At 38.9% G+C, this 15,943-nt stretch overlaps 2 protein-coding genes across 3 annotated transcripts in view; one reads left to right on the top strand and one right to left on the bottom strand.

Annotated features, from left to right (window-relative positions):
- irf5 (interferon regulatory factor 5) overlaps positions 1-2,445 on the top strand; it is a 9,080-nt gene extending 6,635 nt beyond the window's left edge. The window contains exons 9-10 of the mRNA XM_084406309.1: positions 340-458; positions 1,157-2,445. Of these exons, the coding sequence (XP_084262435.1) occupies positions 340-458; positions 1,157-1,345 (308 nt within the window). The 3' untranslated portion in view covers positions 1,346-2,445. The remainder of the gene's footprint in view (positions 1-339; positions 459-1,156) is intronic.
- Positions 2,074-15,943, bottom strand: tnpo3 (transportin 3). Of its 2 annotated transcripts, none has more exons than XM_084406302.1 (23): positions 15,448-15,943; positions 13,142-13,342; positions 12,829-12,902; positions 12,458-12,614; positions 11,704-11,847; positions 11,440-11,615; positions 10,082-10,220; positions 9,857-10,003; positions 8,854-8,961; positions 8,599-8,690; positions 7,772-7,911; positions 7,489-7,680; positions 7,211-7,302; positions 7,056-7,132; positions 6,322-6,394; positions 6,103-6,243; positions 5,883-5,999; positions 5,414-5,508; positions 5,113-5,269; positions 4,851-5,018; positions 4,009-4,121; positions 3,368-3,460; positions 2,074-2,893 (listed from the first exon to the last, which is right to left on the bottom strand). In XM_084406302.1, exons 1-22 carry the CDS (start codon positions 15,565-15,567, stop codon positions 3,400-3,402), a joined length of 2,784 nt encoding a protein of 927 aa, XP_084262428.1. In that variant the 5' UTR covers positions 15,568-15,943; the 3' UTR covers positions 2,074-2,893; positions 3,368-3,399. The 2 variants fall into 2 exon arrangements, with proteins under 2 accessions (XP_084262428.1, XP_084262429.1); XM_084406303.1 differs by having other exon boundaries at positions 6,334-6,394.

The raw sequence follows: 15,943 nt of genomic DNA, 5'->3' as shown, positions 1-15,943 counted from the left end.
ATAAAACTTGATGCATGTAAAAATTGAGGCGACAAAATTCACACTCATTCTCTGTGGCAGCACAAGATTGACAAAACACATAAACTGCCAATTCAACACCCTTTGCTCTTCATTTTGTTGCACTTGTGCTACAGACGCTTCCTGTCTTTGGTGGGAAGTGAAAAAGAGAAAACACGAAATTGCCCAACTCCATTTTATACAGTATATGTAAAAATAATTTCCAACCTCGTGCATGAACTTCACAGGAGGCACCAAATATGCATGTGACCACCTGAAATCATTGTGTTGATTTTATATGTGATAATTCAGTGTTTTTTTGTGCGTGTTTTTCCCCTTCAGGTCTCATTTTGTATCAGAAAGGGGAGGCACCAACTCCACCACCCTTTGAGATCTACTTCTGCTTCGGTGAGGACTGGCCAGACAGAAAGCCCAAGGAGAAAAAGCTCATCATTGTCCAGGTGTGAAGAGGAAATCCATGTTTGTTGGTTTCATGTGGAGTGTGAAGACGCTAGTCATTTAGAGTGTGAAGACGCTAGTCATTTATTTATGCAGGAAGGTGTACAAGGCCGTGCTGTATTGCCAAATTGAGTTGTTAGCAATGACGTACGCCATTGTATTTACTATATAGCATAGCTAGAACTAGATAAACAGGCTTCACATCATATATGTTGCTATATAGTGTATTGTGTAGCCAGTCAGCATCTAGAACCAGAGCTGCTTTAGAATTCTGCGTTCTTCAAACCTAGCAAACCATGCTATATTGCTAATTTGACGTGTTGTATTCACAATTTAGCAAAGCTCTAACTAGGCGAACAGATGTTTCACATCATAGGTTATATATATATATGCATTTTACCCAGTCAGCATCCAGGACTGGTGCAGTGTTTTATAATTTAACATTCTTCAAACTTAGCAAACCATGATATATTGCTAAATTGTGCAGCATTGTTTTCACAACACAGCACAGATGTTTCACGTCATTGCTGTTATTTTAGTGTATTTAAGACAATAGCGGTTATTATATAGTGTCTATTAGCCAATCAACATTCAGAACCACAACTATGTTTTATAATTTAACAACTGTCAAACCTAGCATAGATTGCAAAAATTATTGCTCTTATTGAAAGTTTATGCTGTCATTTTTTTTTTTTCCTAGGTTGTTCCAGTTGTTGCAAGAATTCTTACCGAGATGTTTTCAGGCGAGCTTTCGTGGTCTACAGACAGCATTCGGTTGCAGATCTCCAACCCCGACTTGAAAGACCAGACGGTGGAGCAGTTCAAAGAGCTCCATAGACTGTTGCAGAGTCAAAACACACACCCCACCTGGCCTCAGAACATCCACTAACTGAAAGAGGAACCCATGTTTCCCATTACCTTCACCATCTTGTTCATTGCTTGCTCAAAATTGGAGGTCCTTTCAGCACCTTTGAACACTGGAATATATAGGTGCCCTCACCATTGGACCAGACCTCTTGACATTTTTTTCCCCCATATTTTTTTTCTTTTTCTATGTCTTGGTTAACTTGTCTTTTAAAATGTTAGATTTCAATAAATACCATTGCAGTATTTTAAATGGTTGCTGGTGTGATCAGGTTACCACTGTATGATTCACCCAATGAACATTTGAGCGTCTACTCGACGTTAGTACAACTCTGACTCTGTTAAAACCTTAAATAAGCTGTCACTCATAGACTTAAGACTCATAGTTCATGCAAGTTCCTTGCAAACATTACGCGCGCAGGCGGATAACATCTGCTGACCTCATCCTATAAGGTCCGTGCCAGTAACATGAACCTGTCGGACTTGAACGGATATGACTACGTACTTGACTACATACGCTCATTCAGCAAATGGGATGCGGGAGGAGTGACCTGATGGTTTACACGTGCAATTGTGAGAAACGCATGATTGTAGGGCCTTATACAATAGAAGAGGGTTCAATTTACTCTGTGACTCAGAAAACAAGACCTAAAGGGCCGATGGAACTTTCTTAAAATGAAATCTGGTCGAACAGGTTCCTAGAGCTGCAGAAAGTGTGTAAATCAGAAAAGGAAAAGATACTCAAGACAAATATTAGTTTGTTCCTCACAATGTTGGATTTTATTTCACCCAAACAGCAGGGCACGCTCCTAAGATGATCTCAGAGTCTCTTGAGATATGCCAACATAGTGAAAGAACAAAAAAAAAAAAAAAAGCACCTGCCAGTCAGTTCCCTCCATAATTTACAGCATAACCTGTACGGATAAAATCCCAGCCAACTTTAAAAAGATCAAGGGTGACACCAACTCTCCCAAGATTCTCCCCTTTGCAAATGTCCCACAGGCGCAGGCTGCTGCTGTGACAATCTTTAGTTTGGTAATCATTTGTATGGCACTGGCAGCAAAGCCATGTCTTGATCTCTAAACACACGTCCATGAAAATAAATCTCCATTTTGTTTTTAAAAACGTACAAGTCTTTTTTAACGATGCATTATGATTTGCAACCAGGCACATCCTTATTTGTTTTTTTTTTGTTTTTTGTTTTTTTGATGGATCCCCAAAAATCCGACTGATGCAGACGTTGAAATGGGTGTATACGTTTCAATGTCCATTCGATGGCCCACCCCCTCTCAAGACGACGATGTCCCTTCCGAAACCCCCCTCTCTCGCTGCAGCTGGCATCGGTGTGCTTGGAGGGGTAAAAGGGAGGGATGGGGCTGCGGTCTTGAGACACCCACAAGGCAATTTGCTTTTCCTGAAACCCTGCCACGCCAAAGCTCCAATCGGTTGGCTTTCCCATGGTGCCAAGTCCCACAAATCCTTCATGCAAGAGTTCCCTTTAGTTTATCAACAGTGGTCATCATGGCTGCCTTTGCCACTTCCTCCAAATGTTAGCAAAACAAAAAAATCTGACCTGCAGAGGAAAAGAGAGAATTTTATAATAACTTCATAATTGACAGGGTTCCCACAACTCTGACCAATGAATTTACAAGACTTTTCCAATGTAAAATAAGTCTTTTTTTTTTTGTCTGATTGCGTGGAAAAAAATAGATTGGATTTGAGAGGAGAAATCCAGGCTTGAGTATTTATGTTCATTTAAAATGTAGTTTAAAATAATTTACAAACATAAGAATGAGATAAGAAAAGTCTAATTTAGAAATTCAATTTTTTTTTATTCAAAAACTTCAATACATCTTATTTAATTTAATGGATTTAATTATTATTTAGATAAGTAAATATATGTTATTTCCTGAAAAAAAAAAAAAATCCCTGTTACACAATGAGACAGATTTAATCATCATTTAGATTAGTAAATATATTTTATTTCCTGAAAAATATTTCCCTGTTGCACAATGAGACAAATTAAGTTTTAATATGCTTCTCTCACCTGGTCTTGCAGCATCAGCAGGCAAAAGACAGCTATCGGTACAGCCTTGTAAACTCTCTTATCGCCCAACAAACCTGTTTACATTCCTCTGCACTGGGGTAGAGAAAACAAATTAGCATCAATTTTCAACAAACTACTGAACAATAAGTTGGCCTATTATTACTAAATCACTGCACAAACACGGCGACAGGATGGGCGAGCAACGCAACGGCACTGCATCAGTCTGGCGGGGTTTGGACTTTCCAAAAAAGGCTGTGACTCATTCTGCACTGTCAGAATATGTATTTGGCATCTGTGCATGACACCACGCTGGGAGGCTCCTCGTTACTCAGGTCAAGACTTGCTGAAGTATGAGATGCTTCACCCTCCTGGACGACTGGTTATGGGTACTTGTTTAGGCTTGCCATGCCGAGCTAATCGCAGGGAAAACTGAATGTGCACCAGCTTGCAATACCTCAAAAGACAAATGCTGCCTGTAATCTACACTGATGAGCACTTTATTACTTTTTATTGTGGACAAAGGCACTTTTTAATTGAATTTAAATTGAACAGGCCAATTTCTTTCGGGAGTGTAATGCAATTATCCTAATGCCAGTGCTGTTAACGAAGGCTCAGGTGACTGCAGACACAGACAAACTCACCTTGTGACCTGCTTATGGAAGTCTGTGAGCTGCTTGTGTGTGACTGATACAGCGCCTCCTGCTGTTTCTTTTGGAAGACCCTTCAGTGCGGTTTCCAGCCAGCGACAAAACGTCTAGACACAAATAAACGTTTAAAAAGTATTTTAAAAAGTAGAAAAACATCTTGTGGTTATCACAACATAAAATAATAATACAATTAAAAGAAAAGGAAATTAAGGAATTAAAATAAGATGCAATTCAGCCACAAATTTTAGCACTAATAAACTTAAAATTAGACTAAATAATAAAATCTAAATAAATTAATAAAAGATTATTTTAATTATATATATATATATATATATATATATATATTTTTTTTTTATTATATATATATATATATATATATTTTTTTTTTATTATATATATTTTTTTTTTTTTTAATTATATATATATATATATATATATATATATATATATATATATATATATATATATATATATATATATATATATAATTAAAAAAAAAATATATATATATATATTATTTTAATTATATATATATATATATATATATATATATATATATATATATATATATATATATATATATATTATTTTAATTATATATATATATATATATATATATATATATATATATATTTTATTAAAATGTATATATAAAAAAGATTATTTTAATTATATATATAAAAACTATTTAAATACAAGACTGTTTGTAAGTCTGCTTGAATGCAACGCAAGTCGCTTTACATAAAAGCAGCTTCCAAATTAAATTTAATTATGAATCTGTATTTGAGCAATGTTCAAAAAAAAGCGGAGTGTGTTCTAAAAGGTTGAAAACATACCGGCCGATCAAAGAGCATGATCTCCCAGAGTACCTCCGCCACATCAGGCAGAGTGTAAGGCGGCAGGCAGAAACAGCAGGTGTTGATCAGCTGAGTCACTAGCTGCAGCCCGTGCTGCTCCATCGCCTGGCCAATCAGACGCTTTCTCACCTCAAAGTCATCCTCATGCTGAAGGAGAGGAAAATCAGTTATGTGCAATGAATGAACAGGAACGACAATGTAATACACAAGGTCTTTCGACTGGTTCGACAGCGCCACTTACGTCATTGGAGACCCCTGTGTGAATGAGGTCTCTGATGAACTTCATAACGCTGCAGTTGGCATCTCGATGGTCCAGGGTGGTGGCAGCGATGGCACACTGGATGATGTGGATGATAATATTGCTGCTCAGCAACGTGACCGGACTGCGCTGGACAAACCTGAAATAATGAGAGAAAATAGGTGCATATCTTAATGTACTTTATTTTGGTGTGAAAAGTCATTTATTTTGGCCTTGTTTTATCATTTCAGGTTGCTTGTTTTTCTAACACTTCTGCAGAAGTACAAAAACACAAAACTGGTACCTTGTGGCGAGTCTAAAAAGATCATCCACTGTGTCCGGGTGATTGCGCAGTCCATTAGGCTGTTCTAACAGCTGGAAAGTCGGCATACAGAGAGCCTGCGAGGGTGTGAGATAGAGCCACTGATCAGTAACACTGAGTTCATCAACATCATCTCATCGCACCACAAGACGTAAAATAAGAACAGCATTCTGTCTGTGCTCTCATGACTTCTTTGCTCGCTTTCATCACTTTTGCTCTTATTATTGGGCACTGACTTGTTTGCTAAACTGAACAGCCAATCAGAGGGATCACCCTCTCACCGACGGCCCGACGCTGATTCTACATGTTGAATCGACCCAAAAAAACTCTGACAACATCCAACTAGAGCCAACGGTGCGGAACACACCGAAAAAACTAATTCGGCCAACCGTCAGCTTGGTGTGTCCCTGGCTTATAGGTGGTTAGACTGGAGTATGTTTGTGTGCGTTACCTGTAGCATATCCAAAAGGCCTTGTCTACATCCTTCCTCCATGCCATACTCGTCCACTAGAATACTGCCCAGGTACAGGAAACAGGAGTGAGGGTACACCTGGTATACACTCACCATCTAAAACACACAAAAAAACCCATCTTTAGGACCTACACCAGCTCTATATTCCAAAAACACAGATACAGATCAGAGGACATTCATTTTTAGGGCACAAACACACCTGGGTAACGAGTGGCTGTAATAGGGAAGCAGAGCCTTTGCCAACGCAACGCACTGCAAATCTCAGGCAGCGGCAGCAGCGCTCCACTATCCGGTTATCACCCTGATGGGCGTTCAACGTCTCTGACAACACTGGCCAGATCTACAACAAAGAACAGAGATGAGGATCAGAAAGAAACTACTATAAAGACAGACTTAAATAATGTGTCAGTTAACGCACATGTAAGGGTACCTCTTGAATGACTTTCTGGCAGGGGTGTGTTTGTCCATTCTCTACTATGGGGTTTGTGTGTCTAATGGAGAATAATAACCATAAAAAAAAACTGCTTTCACAACAAATTTCACTTGTTTAATGTGATGTTTTCAGAGAGAAAAATAACCTTTAAAGGGAAATAATGGATTTTTATTCATTAATTCTAATGAAAGACTTTTCTTCACAATAACATCGATGCACGGATAAATTGTGCAAATTAAGAGCAAAAAAATATTGTGCAGAATTCAGATGCTGTACCATTTAATATCTTTTGACATGTACACTTTAAATTAACCAATTATCTGCAACAAAGGCAAATTCTACACCCGACTGTATCATTTTCTGAAGTCTCAAAGCCATGATACAAGGATTATTTTTGTTTGTTTTTAACACCATGACAGCTTCTGTGGCTTAATTTTTCATGGCAAAATCCAGGTTTAAATATTAAAATTAATAGTAAAAATAAACTAATAAACAAACAAAAACAAGACAAACCAATCAAATCAAACAAACAATCAATAACCAAACAAATAATAATAACACAAAAAAATCCATGTATACCTAGATTAATCATTTTCAAGAGTGTTAGTAGGAAACCATGATTTTCTCAGAGGACTAGAAATAGTCACAATCCAATACAACATTTCACAAACAGTGAGCTCTGGCATAAAGCGCATTGATGGAGAGGTTGAGAGTCTAACCTGAAGATAACAGCCAGTCTGTCCAGCCACACGGTGGGGTCTGATGACTTCCCACTGCTGGAGTCCTGAGCCAGCAGCTGGACACAAAGACAACATTACTTTATTGAGTTCAACACAGACAGTAGACATACAGACCAGTGTCACGAGAATCTAACCTTCTTCAGTGCCATGACCTGAACTGCACACAAATCGCTAAGACACTCCGCGATCTTCTCCAGGGGGAGTCGGGCCAACACCAGCGCCGTGCCTGAAGTAAACCAATCACACCACTTAAACAAAACCAGCCATACAACAAGGGCATGACTAAGACTAACAGAAAAGCGTAGAACGCTACTTAAATGTGAACCGTGTAGAACACCAACTAACAATCCATCAAGGAATAACACAAAAAAAACTACAATTAACATCTCTGAAGTGTAAAAGGGCACCTCACCTTTCAGCAGGCCAACGGCAGCATCCGTCGACAGGGCAAAGGAGTCGAGAGAGCGGGCGATGTCCAGCAGGCCCTGGAAGTGCTGCGCCATGTGGTCTCGACACACCGAGCAGATGTTGTGAATGGCTTTAGCTGCCACAGAGGCCAACGGCTTCTCCCGCAAACCCTTCATCAGGAAGTTCAAAACAGGATCTGCCAACCCAATACATACATCATGAACACACAAGAGAGAAACCAAACATCCTGCAGGTGAAGATCAACCGGACTCTTCTGTGACAGTCACCTAACATGCAAGGGTTCCGGTCGATCACTTCGCTCATTTCTCCAACCAGCTCAATGCTGGTGTAGCGGACAGCAAGATGGACGGTCTCGGGAAGCAATACTATCTGCTCCAGCACCTCCGTTAGGGTGGGATTGTTTTCACTAGGAACGAGCAGAGGGAGACATTTTAGCGTTACAAACACTAACAATAAGCTTCATGTACTACAGAATAACCAGTTTGAAAAAGTGTTTTGGACAAATGACTAGGGCTGGGTAAAAATACAGATTTCATGATTAATTGCAATCTTCATTTGAACGATCCTGCAAATGAATGGCTTTCTAGTGAGTTTTCTTCAAGGGATGCACGCAAAAACAAACATTTAACTTAGCAAGATTCACAAAAGATTCTTATGAGCCGGTTCTATTCAGGAACAAATGACTCATAAGGAACTGTTCTTTAAAAAGTAATAATAATGTTTTTTTAAACAGCATAACCAGTGTAGCCTGATTGCTGACACAAAAGACTGAGCAGATTCTTTAGAAGAATAACTCAAAAAGACAAGTTACTTATCTTCTTATCTTATGAAATAAAAAGCAAATAGAGAGCTTGTGAATCAGGATCTAAATGAATCAACAAATCTGTATCAATTCAATTCCCAGCCCTACAAATGACAAGAATTTATTTTATCATGTCGCTTCACTTAGTACCATTTTAGCTTTAAAACACTGGACAATAAGATATTGAAATATATATAATCTCCCAATATATTACTCAATGCTTGTGCTTTAAGGACTACACCAGCCGCAGGAAAATGAAGCTGCTGAGTCAAGACTGAAAGTGATACTCACGGATCGACACTCTTAGCTATGGAAGCCATGATAAACAGAACAGCCTCAGTTACTTCCCATGGGGGGTTTCCCTCCCTCAGAGTCGAATACAGCTGACGAGAGGACACAAAGTGTTTATAAAAAGAATAGTTAACTTACATTTAATATTCCCCTCTTGTTTCTCAGGAAACCATGCTAAATTATACAATCACTTTGGGTTCTTTACCACAAATCATTTTCACTTTATGTTTCTATTCTCGAAACTATAAATTCTACCTGTGAGAAACACTCCATGGAGCCGACTAGGAAAATCACATCTTTCACAAGATCAGACACTCTCATCCTGAACTCCCCAAAATCATCAGTGTCCTCTGGGACTCCCTCCTGTACAGGAAACACAAAATAAGAAATTAAGTAAAAAAAAAAAAAAGAAGATGGAAATTGTGAACCTCATTCATTTTTATTGCACATGATAGGAACCATCAACAGCCAAGTTTCCATACACTGGAATAAAAAGATTGCGAAATTAGCTCTCTCTAGCCTGTTTCCATCTAATTGGCCTTTTAACCGATAACACGGTGTGTGTAATGACATCTTCCCTAAAAAAAATAAGTTTTATTGTAAAGCAAAAAAAAAAAAACCTTTAACTTTTCTTTTTGTCAGCTTTGGAAACTCCAACAGCCTTCCTTCGATTGACAGATGCCAGAATCTGACAGATTTTTATTTTTGATGAGCTGCAGAGATTTTCAAGGCACTATATTTCCCTCATCCATTTGAAAAAAATGTATTATACATTATTAAATTGAATATGTATACATATATGTATTTTTATTAACAATTGTTGTGTTTTTTCTGTACTTCGTTATAAAGACTATTTAGACTTGATCATCAAGCAACATTCAAAAACGGGTGCAGTTTTGTATTATTTTTCTGATTAACTGTAGATTGAAAAGAATGCTTGGTAACAGTCTTATTTGTAAAATGGTAATAGTCTTATTTTTAAAATGGTAACAATAACGGCCTATTCCAAATTTGTACACTGCATGTATGCATGTATATATGTATAGTATCGACCTAGAATTTACGTGCTAAAGTTAAACGGAAAAAGATTGTCAACATTTGTAAAAAAAACTACCGATAATCAGCATTTCTATCAGCAATATTGGTAAACATTTTGATGCACTAAACCTTTTTTTTGGATAGAAACCTGGCTGATGAATGATTTGCGTTTTTCCTGTGAAGAAGCAAGCGAGACATGTGGAAAGAGAAGTGCGCTCACATGATCTGGGTCAAGTTGGCAGTGGCGGGCGAGACTGTGAAGTAGCCTCTGTATGAACGGCCTGAACACTCTGTGCAGCGCTGGATCGTTCATTTTGTAAAGATGCTCTCCCAGACGGTACCAGAAGTTGAACGAGATCTCAACCACCTGTTGAAGGACACATATACATGCTCACCTGTCATTATGGGAGCAGACGATTGAATACTTGTCAGCCTTCACACTCACCTCATACTGGGGATGTCCAGCACAAATAAGCAGCATCTCTAACGTGCGTAGATCTCCCATGCCCTGGCCAGGAGTCCTTACTGTCATCTCCAAAAACGTCTCACACAATTCAGTAAAGATTCGGCAGTAATTTAGCACCCTGTGGTGGAAAAATGCAAGCAAGATCCAAAACCATCCCAAAACCTAGTGAGCCTCCTACTTCAGGAGCATGAATACGCTGCTTTTAATATTACATTATTTTGACCAAATTATAAGGCTTAGTGAGGTTTCTTTCAATGAGAAAGAAGGAAAGCTATTAATGCATTGTTTAAATGGAAAAAAATCCATCATGGCGGAAACAGCGAGAGAATTGTTTTTTATTTATATATTTCCTTAATACCAAATAATATTGATTATTTTTTTTTTTACTTTTCACAATATTTGTGTGCTATTTATTTTCATGTTTAGAGTATTGTGCAGTTTGAGCTTTTAGCATAGCAACATGCTAACATAAAACTATTGAAATCAATTGCAAGTCAGGTCTTTGGTTTCAAGTATTGTCCAATTTGAACTTTTAGCATAGCAAAATGCTAACATCAAACTTTTCAAATCAACTGAGTTGAGTCTCCCATTTATGGAATTTAGCAATTTGTGATTTTAGCATATCAACCTGGTAACGTAAAAACTATATATATATATATATATAAAAAAAATCAATTGTGAGTCAACTCGCCAGTTTAAAGTATTGTGCAAATCTGAACTTTTAGCATAGCAACATGTTAATGTCAAACTATATTCAAATCAATTCAGCAGAGTCCTCCGTTTACACTGCGCAATTTAAGCTTTTACTTTAAGGCATGCTAACACAAATCTCTACTGAAATGAACTGTTAGTCGGGTTTAATTTAACACACAATTTGAAATTTTAGCATAGCAACTAGCAAAATCTACTGGAATCAACTGAATCAAGGCTCGCATCTTAAGTAATGCACTACTGGAGCTTTTTGCTTAACATTGCTAACATCAAACTCTATTGTGAGTCATTTCCAAGTATTTAGCTAATTTGAATATTTAGCATAGCAACATGTTAATGTCAAACTATATTCATATTCATATCATATATTCAACATTTAGTAACATGCTAGCATCAACTGTATTGAAATCAATTGTGAGTTGAGTCTCCAGTAGGCTTTGGGTGAAAAGCACCATTTGTTTTAGCTATTCATGTACACCGTTCAAATTGTCACATGATATGTGACTCAAAATGCTGCCTCATAAGACATCTATGTAGACAGCATGCAGCTCACTGGGTGAACAGAGCCATTGTATTCGAGGTCTGCATGAACTGCATACATGGATCATAAACAATGCCATACGTACTTGTCGAGGTCCTCTCGGGCTACGGCCATGTGGTAGGCCGTTTCTAGAGTGAGGACTCCCTGGAAGAGCTGCATGGCCAGGGGCATGTTTATGGCCACGTTCTCAATCGCGTACAGCGCTGAACACACGCAGTCTGACGCCGCCTCGTGCAGGTTTGTAGACGTCTCATCCCTCTGCTGCAATAAAGAGGGGGAAAAAAAGATTTTTAAATATAAGAGACAGGGAGAAATGAACTGAATATCGGATTCCATTTGCTGAACTCACCAGCACTTGGAAGAGAATCATCAGCAGTTGATTGTTGGCCATGAAGTTGTTGTCCAGCACTCCTAAATTAAACCAGCTCCCCAAACATCGGAATATCTTGATAAGCATCTTCTCATTATGTCCGGACTTCTCCGCACATGACACCTGCTCATGGAAATGCAACAATATTAGCCAAGCTTAGTTTAGAATTAAAAACCATGCATTTAAATTAGAGGTGTGCAATCCTGCTCCTGGAGGGCCACTGTCCAGCAGAGTTTAGCTCCAACCCTAATTGAACACACCTGAACTAGAAAAATCAAGGTCTTACTAGGCATATTGGAAACTTCCAGGCTGGTGTGTTGAGGCAAGTTATATAGAAACTCTCCAAGGACAGAGTTTGGACACCCCTGATTTAAATGCTTATGCAACATCTATGTTAAAATCATTTGCATGGAGGGAATGATAGCACAGAACAAAGGTTGGGCATTATTAAAGGATAATAAAGTAAAAGCGACATATGAAGGGCCTATGTTTGTATTCCCTGCAATGTTAATACTGCAAATTAAAAAAAAACTAAAAGTAAATAGTTGAGCCCTGCATTTTGCTAACAGCTAAACTGGAGGGATGATGGCATAATATGATGGTGATTCACGTCTCTTGCATCAGCTGCACCATTACCATTTGGCTATGAACAGACAGGTAAGGCATCTTGTTTAGGTTGGGAAGTGGACAATAAATTATAGAAACTGCTTTGTAGATAGAATAATGTCTGCACCAGAAGAGTGACCACTGTGGTAGAGTAGTACGCCAGATCTTCAATGATCTCCGTCCGTCGATTAGCTCCAATCCTCAGAGAGCGGCTATGCACCTCCTCCGGCAGAACCGTGAGTATCTCAATCAGGAAAGGCATAGAGGACACATCATTACTGTACCTGGAAGGAGTAAAATCAAGCATTGGGTAGATGATAAAATTTCAAGGTGTGACAATGAACAACTATTTCAAACAATTCTTATTACACGTTTATTGAGCTCATATTAACTGAGAGACCATTTGGATTATTTGTGCTTCAGGTGATTAAAATCAGTGCTATTAAGTTAATTTTACAGCCAAGCAAACCTAATTCTGGCTCTGTAGAAGATTCTTACTTTTCTATGAGGGTGTGAACACAGCCTTTCCACGAGGCCATCTGAAGAGCCAGATCTGCGATTGCCAATGCGAGCTGGGAGAGAGAATGACATTAGAGCACCAGCGTCACTTTCTTAACAGCTCTCAATATGTAACACTACAGTGTGGTCGCGATCGACGGCCCCCATCAACTCCATGTTCAATATACAAACATTAACAGCAGATGTTTAAGGTCATCTGCACTGACTTGCATTTTGATTCAGCAATCACCGGACACAAATCGTGTATGTTTAGCAGACACGACCCCTGGACCTACAGACGCTGGGACGTTACCTGTGTGACGATGATGGGAGACAGGTCTTTGAGGTTCTGGATGTGAGACAGGAGTGAATCTCTCAGTGCGGTGTGGGTCTCTGGGGGAAGCTCGTAGAACGCCGTCTGGATCTTCATCTTCATCGTCTGGGCTGCGAAGTAACACGATTCCACGTCCTGCTTCAGCTGCAGGAGCTGATCCGAGATCTCCCACGCGTACATCTGAAAGGTTCAGCACAGTAAAACAACTTCAATGAGGAGGTGCCAATAACATCTGATGATTTGTCCGTTATGAGACGATCGCCACCCTCATCAATGCATAATTTCTGTTTTAGGATTTTTAATGACTAAATAGTGCTAGAAATTATTACTTTACATCAATAGCCTTGAATAACCTGTATTTAACATATATAATCAGCATTATATCAGCCACCCAACTCTCTTGTTAGTACTATGACCACTGAGTATCAAGTCAGACCAGTAGTATTTTGCATAAACAAGTAAAAGCAAAACTTGAACATCAGATGCGTCAACAAGATACACATTACTAATGCAAATAAATTGAAACATCAGGAACCAGGAACTCATCATGTGTAACCTCATAATATACAACCTGAAGAGACAGGCTGTCTTGGTAGATAAGCATGTGTGAGGAGCAGGACAATCAACTTAGAGATAGTTTACCCAAAAATGTTAATTCTGTCATTAATTACTAACCCTCATGTTGTTACAAACCCCACTTTCGTTCATCTTCGGAACACAACTGATCTTTTTGATGAAATCTGAGAGCTTTGTCCCTCCATTGACAGCTACTCAACTACCACTCTGATGCTTCAAAAAGTTCATAAAGAGAACTTAAAACTAATCCATATGAATTGATCGGTTTAGTCAAAAATTTCTGAAGAGAATGATTGCTTTATATGATGAACAGATTGAATTTAGGCTTTTAGTCACATAAACATTCATCAGCTTGTGGTAATCGGAAGCTCAAGCATGTTTGCTTGACGTGCGAGAATCAACGAGGTTTGTTCTTGTGCATCAAGCAGGTTCGGTTGAGCTTCTGATTGTTCGCTTATCAATGTTTATATGTGAATTAAATCTGTTTATCATACAAGACGATCAAGTCTCTTGAAATAAAATTGACTAAACCGCTCAATTCATATGAATTACTTTTACAATCTCTTATGAACTGTAGCCGTCAATGGAGGGACAGGAATCACTCACATTTCATCAATAAGATCTTCATTTGTGTTCAGAAGATAAAGTCTTACGGGTCTGGAATGACATGAGGGTGAGTAACAACGACATACTTTTTTGGGGGGTGAACGATTCCTCTACGTGTCAAGGTGAAGCCATGCAATTCATACTATTGACATAATATTGTGCCACATGTTGCAGGAGAAGCTGATTCTTACAGAATTGTGAGGTAATTTAGTGTTATGCCACTTTCTTCTGCAAAAAAGCAACATGTCTTGCAAAATCTCACCCACTGGTTTGTGGTTTGTAATTTTAACACCTTCCATATCATCGATATCACAGTTTGCTGAGGAGGAACTAAGTTAAGAACCGGTAACCCAAAACAGAAAGGGTGAAACGGCAAACTAAGGTGTTTAATGTTGCATAGAGGTGGCATAAATGCATATATACCGGAATTACAATCACAGTATTGATGTTATAACACAAATATTTAAAACAGCCTATTTCTTATGATGCCCATAAATGCTCTAGAATAGATAGCCAATTCAGTTTGAATTCAGCCTAGTTTAAATTCAACCTACCATGCCAGTAAACCGTGTTTTGGAACATGGTAGCTGGTATTTAGCTGGTACAAGATGTTAAAGCATCTTGGACAAGCAAAAAAAGAAAGAAAATTACTTGTTGGTCATTCCTGTTAATGAGGTGATCAAGCTGGTTTCTAGAACATGGTCAACCAGCTAATGCACAGCTACAAACTCGCTACCATGTTTCAAAACACAACTAACGTTAACGTTACCAGCTTTCTAACAGGGAAGTCTAGGTGATAAACTCGATTTCCGCAAGTTATTATGTTTAAAATAACTATTTCCGCAAAACTTGCTGCTTAAATCCACCCATAACTCGACCATCCAACCACAGACAAGCTAGATGGATTTAGCAATGGATACAAATAAACCCCCACAAGAGCCCAAACACATGTGACCACCTCCACTTCCCAACACAGCAAATGTTGATGTTTTAAAAAGCTTCATTACGGTCTAAATGGACATTGTTTATAATGAATAGCATATTGTAAATGTTAATTAGTGAGTGAGGGTGCTGTGGCGCAGTAGGCCCGCTAATGAACGCACCGATCTCTGCAGCTCTCCCAGCCAGACCGAGGCGCGCTCCTTGCCGGCAGGGTCCGGGTCGTGATACAGCGCCTGCACGGCCTGGTAAACCAGCGGCAGGGTGGGTTTCCCGCCTTCCATGGCGCTCTTCTGTTTCTAGAGGATGTAGATATGGGATAAATGAAACGGCTTGCGCTTCTCGGAAGGTTGTAGACGCGCAGGTTGACTGTTTATTCGGCCCTCGCGTTCTCCGATCTGGCCGCCATCTCAAGCAGACACAGGGCGCTCCTGTCAAACAAGTCCGTGTGGAAACCGAGGCACAGGAACTATTAATTAGTCCAGACGAGAGCGATTTTATAATAACAACGCGCTCCTCGGACAGTTTTTTAGAAATATATCCACTTATGGCAAAGAATACTACAGGTTTGAATGTGTTTTAATGTTTGTGAATTTAGCATATTACGAGGTATTCTTACTACGGCGATAATTTCACTGTAGACACACCCACTGTGAGTGT

Source organism: Rutilus rutilus, assembly GCF_951802725.1.
Source record: "Rutilus rutilus genome assembly, chromosome: 4".
NCBI lineage: Eukaryota > Metazoa > Chordata > Actinopteri > Cypriniformes > Leuciscidae > Rutilus > Rutilus rutilus.
Note: the sequence above shows the minus strand (reverse complement) of the source record. Positions and strands in the feature narration are given on the sequence as shown.

Excerpts from the sequence above, each read along its gene's own strand:
- tnpo3 (XM_084406302.1), bottom strand. The coding sequence starts at position 15,567 with ATGGAAGGCGGGAAACCCACCCTGCCGCTGGTTTACCAGGCCGTGCAG. Across the intron at positions 12,615-12,828 it reads GTTCACACCCTCATAGAAAA|GTACAGTAATGATGTGTCCT; the intron begins GTAAGAATCTTC and ends TACTCCTTCCAG. Across the intron at positions 8,962-9,856 it reads GCCAACTTGACCCAGATCAT|GAGGGAGTCCCAGAGGACAC; the intron begins GTGAGCGCACTT and ends TTTCCTGTACAG.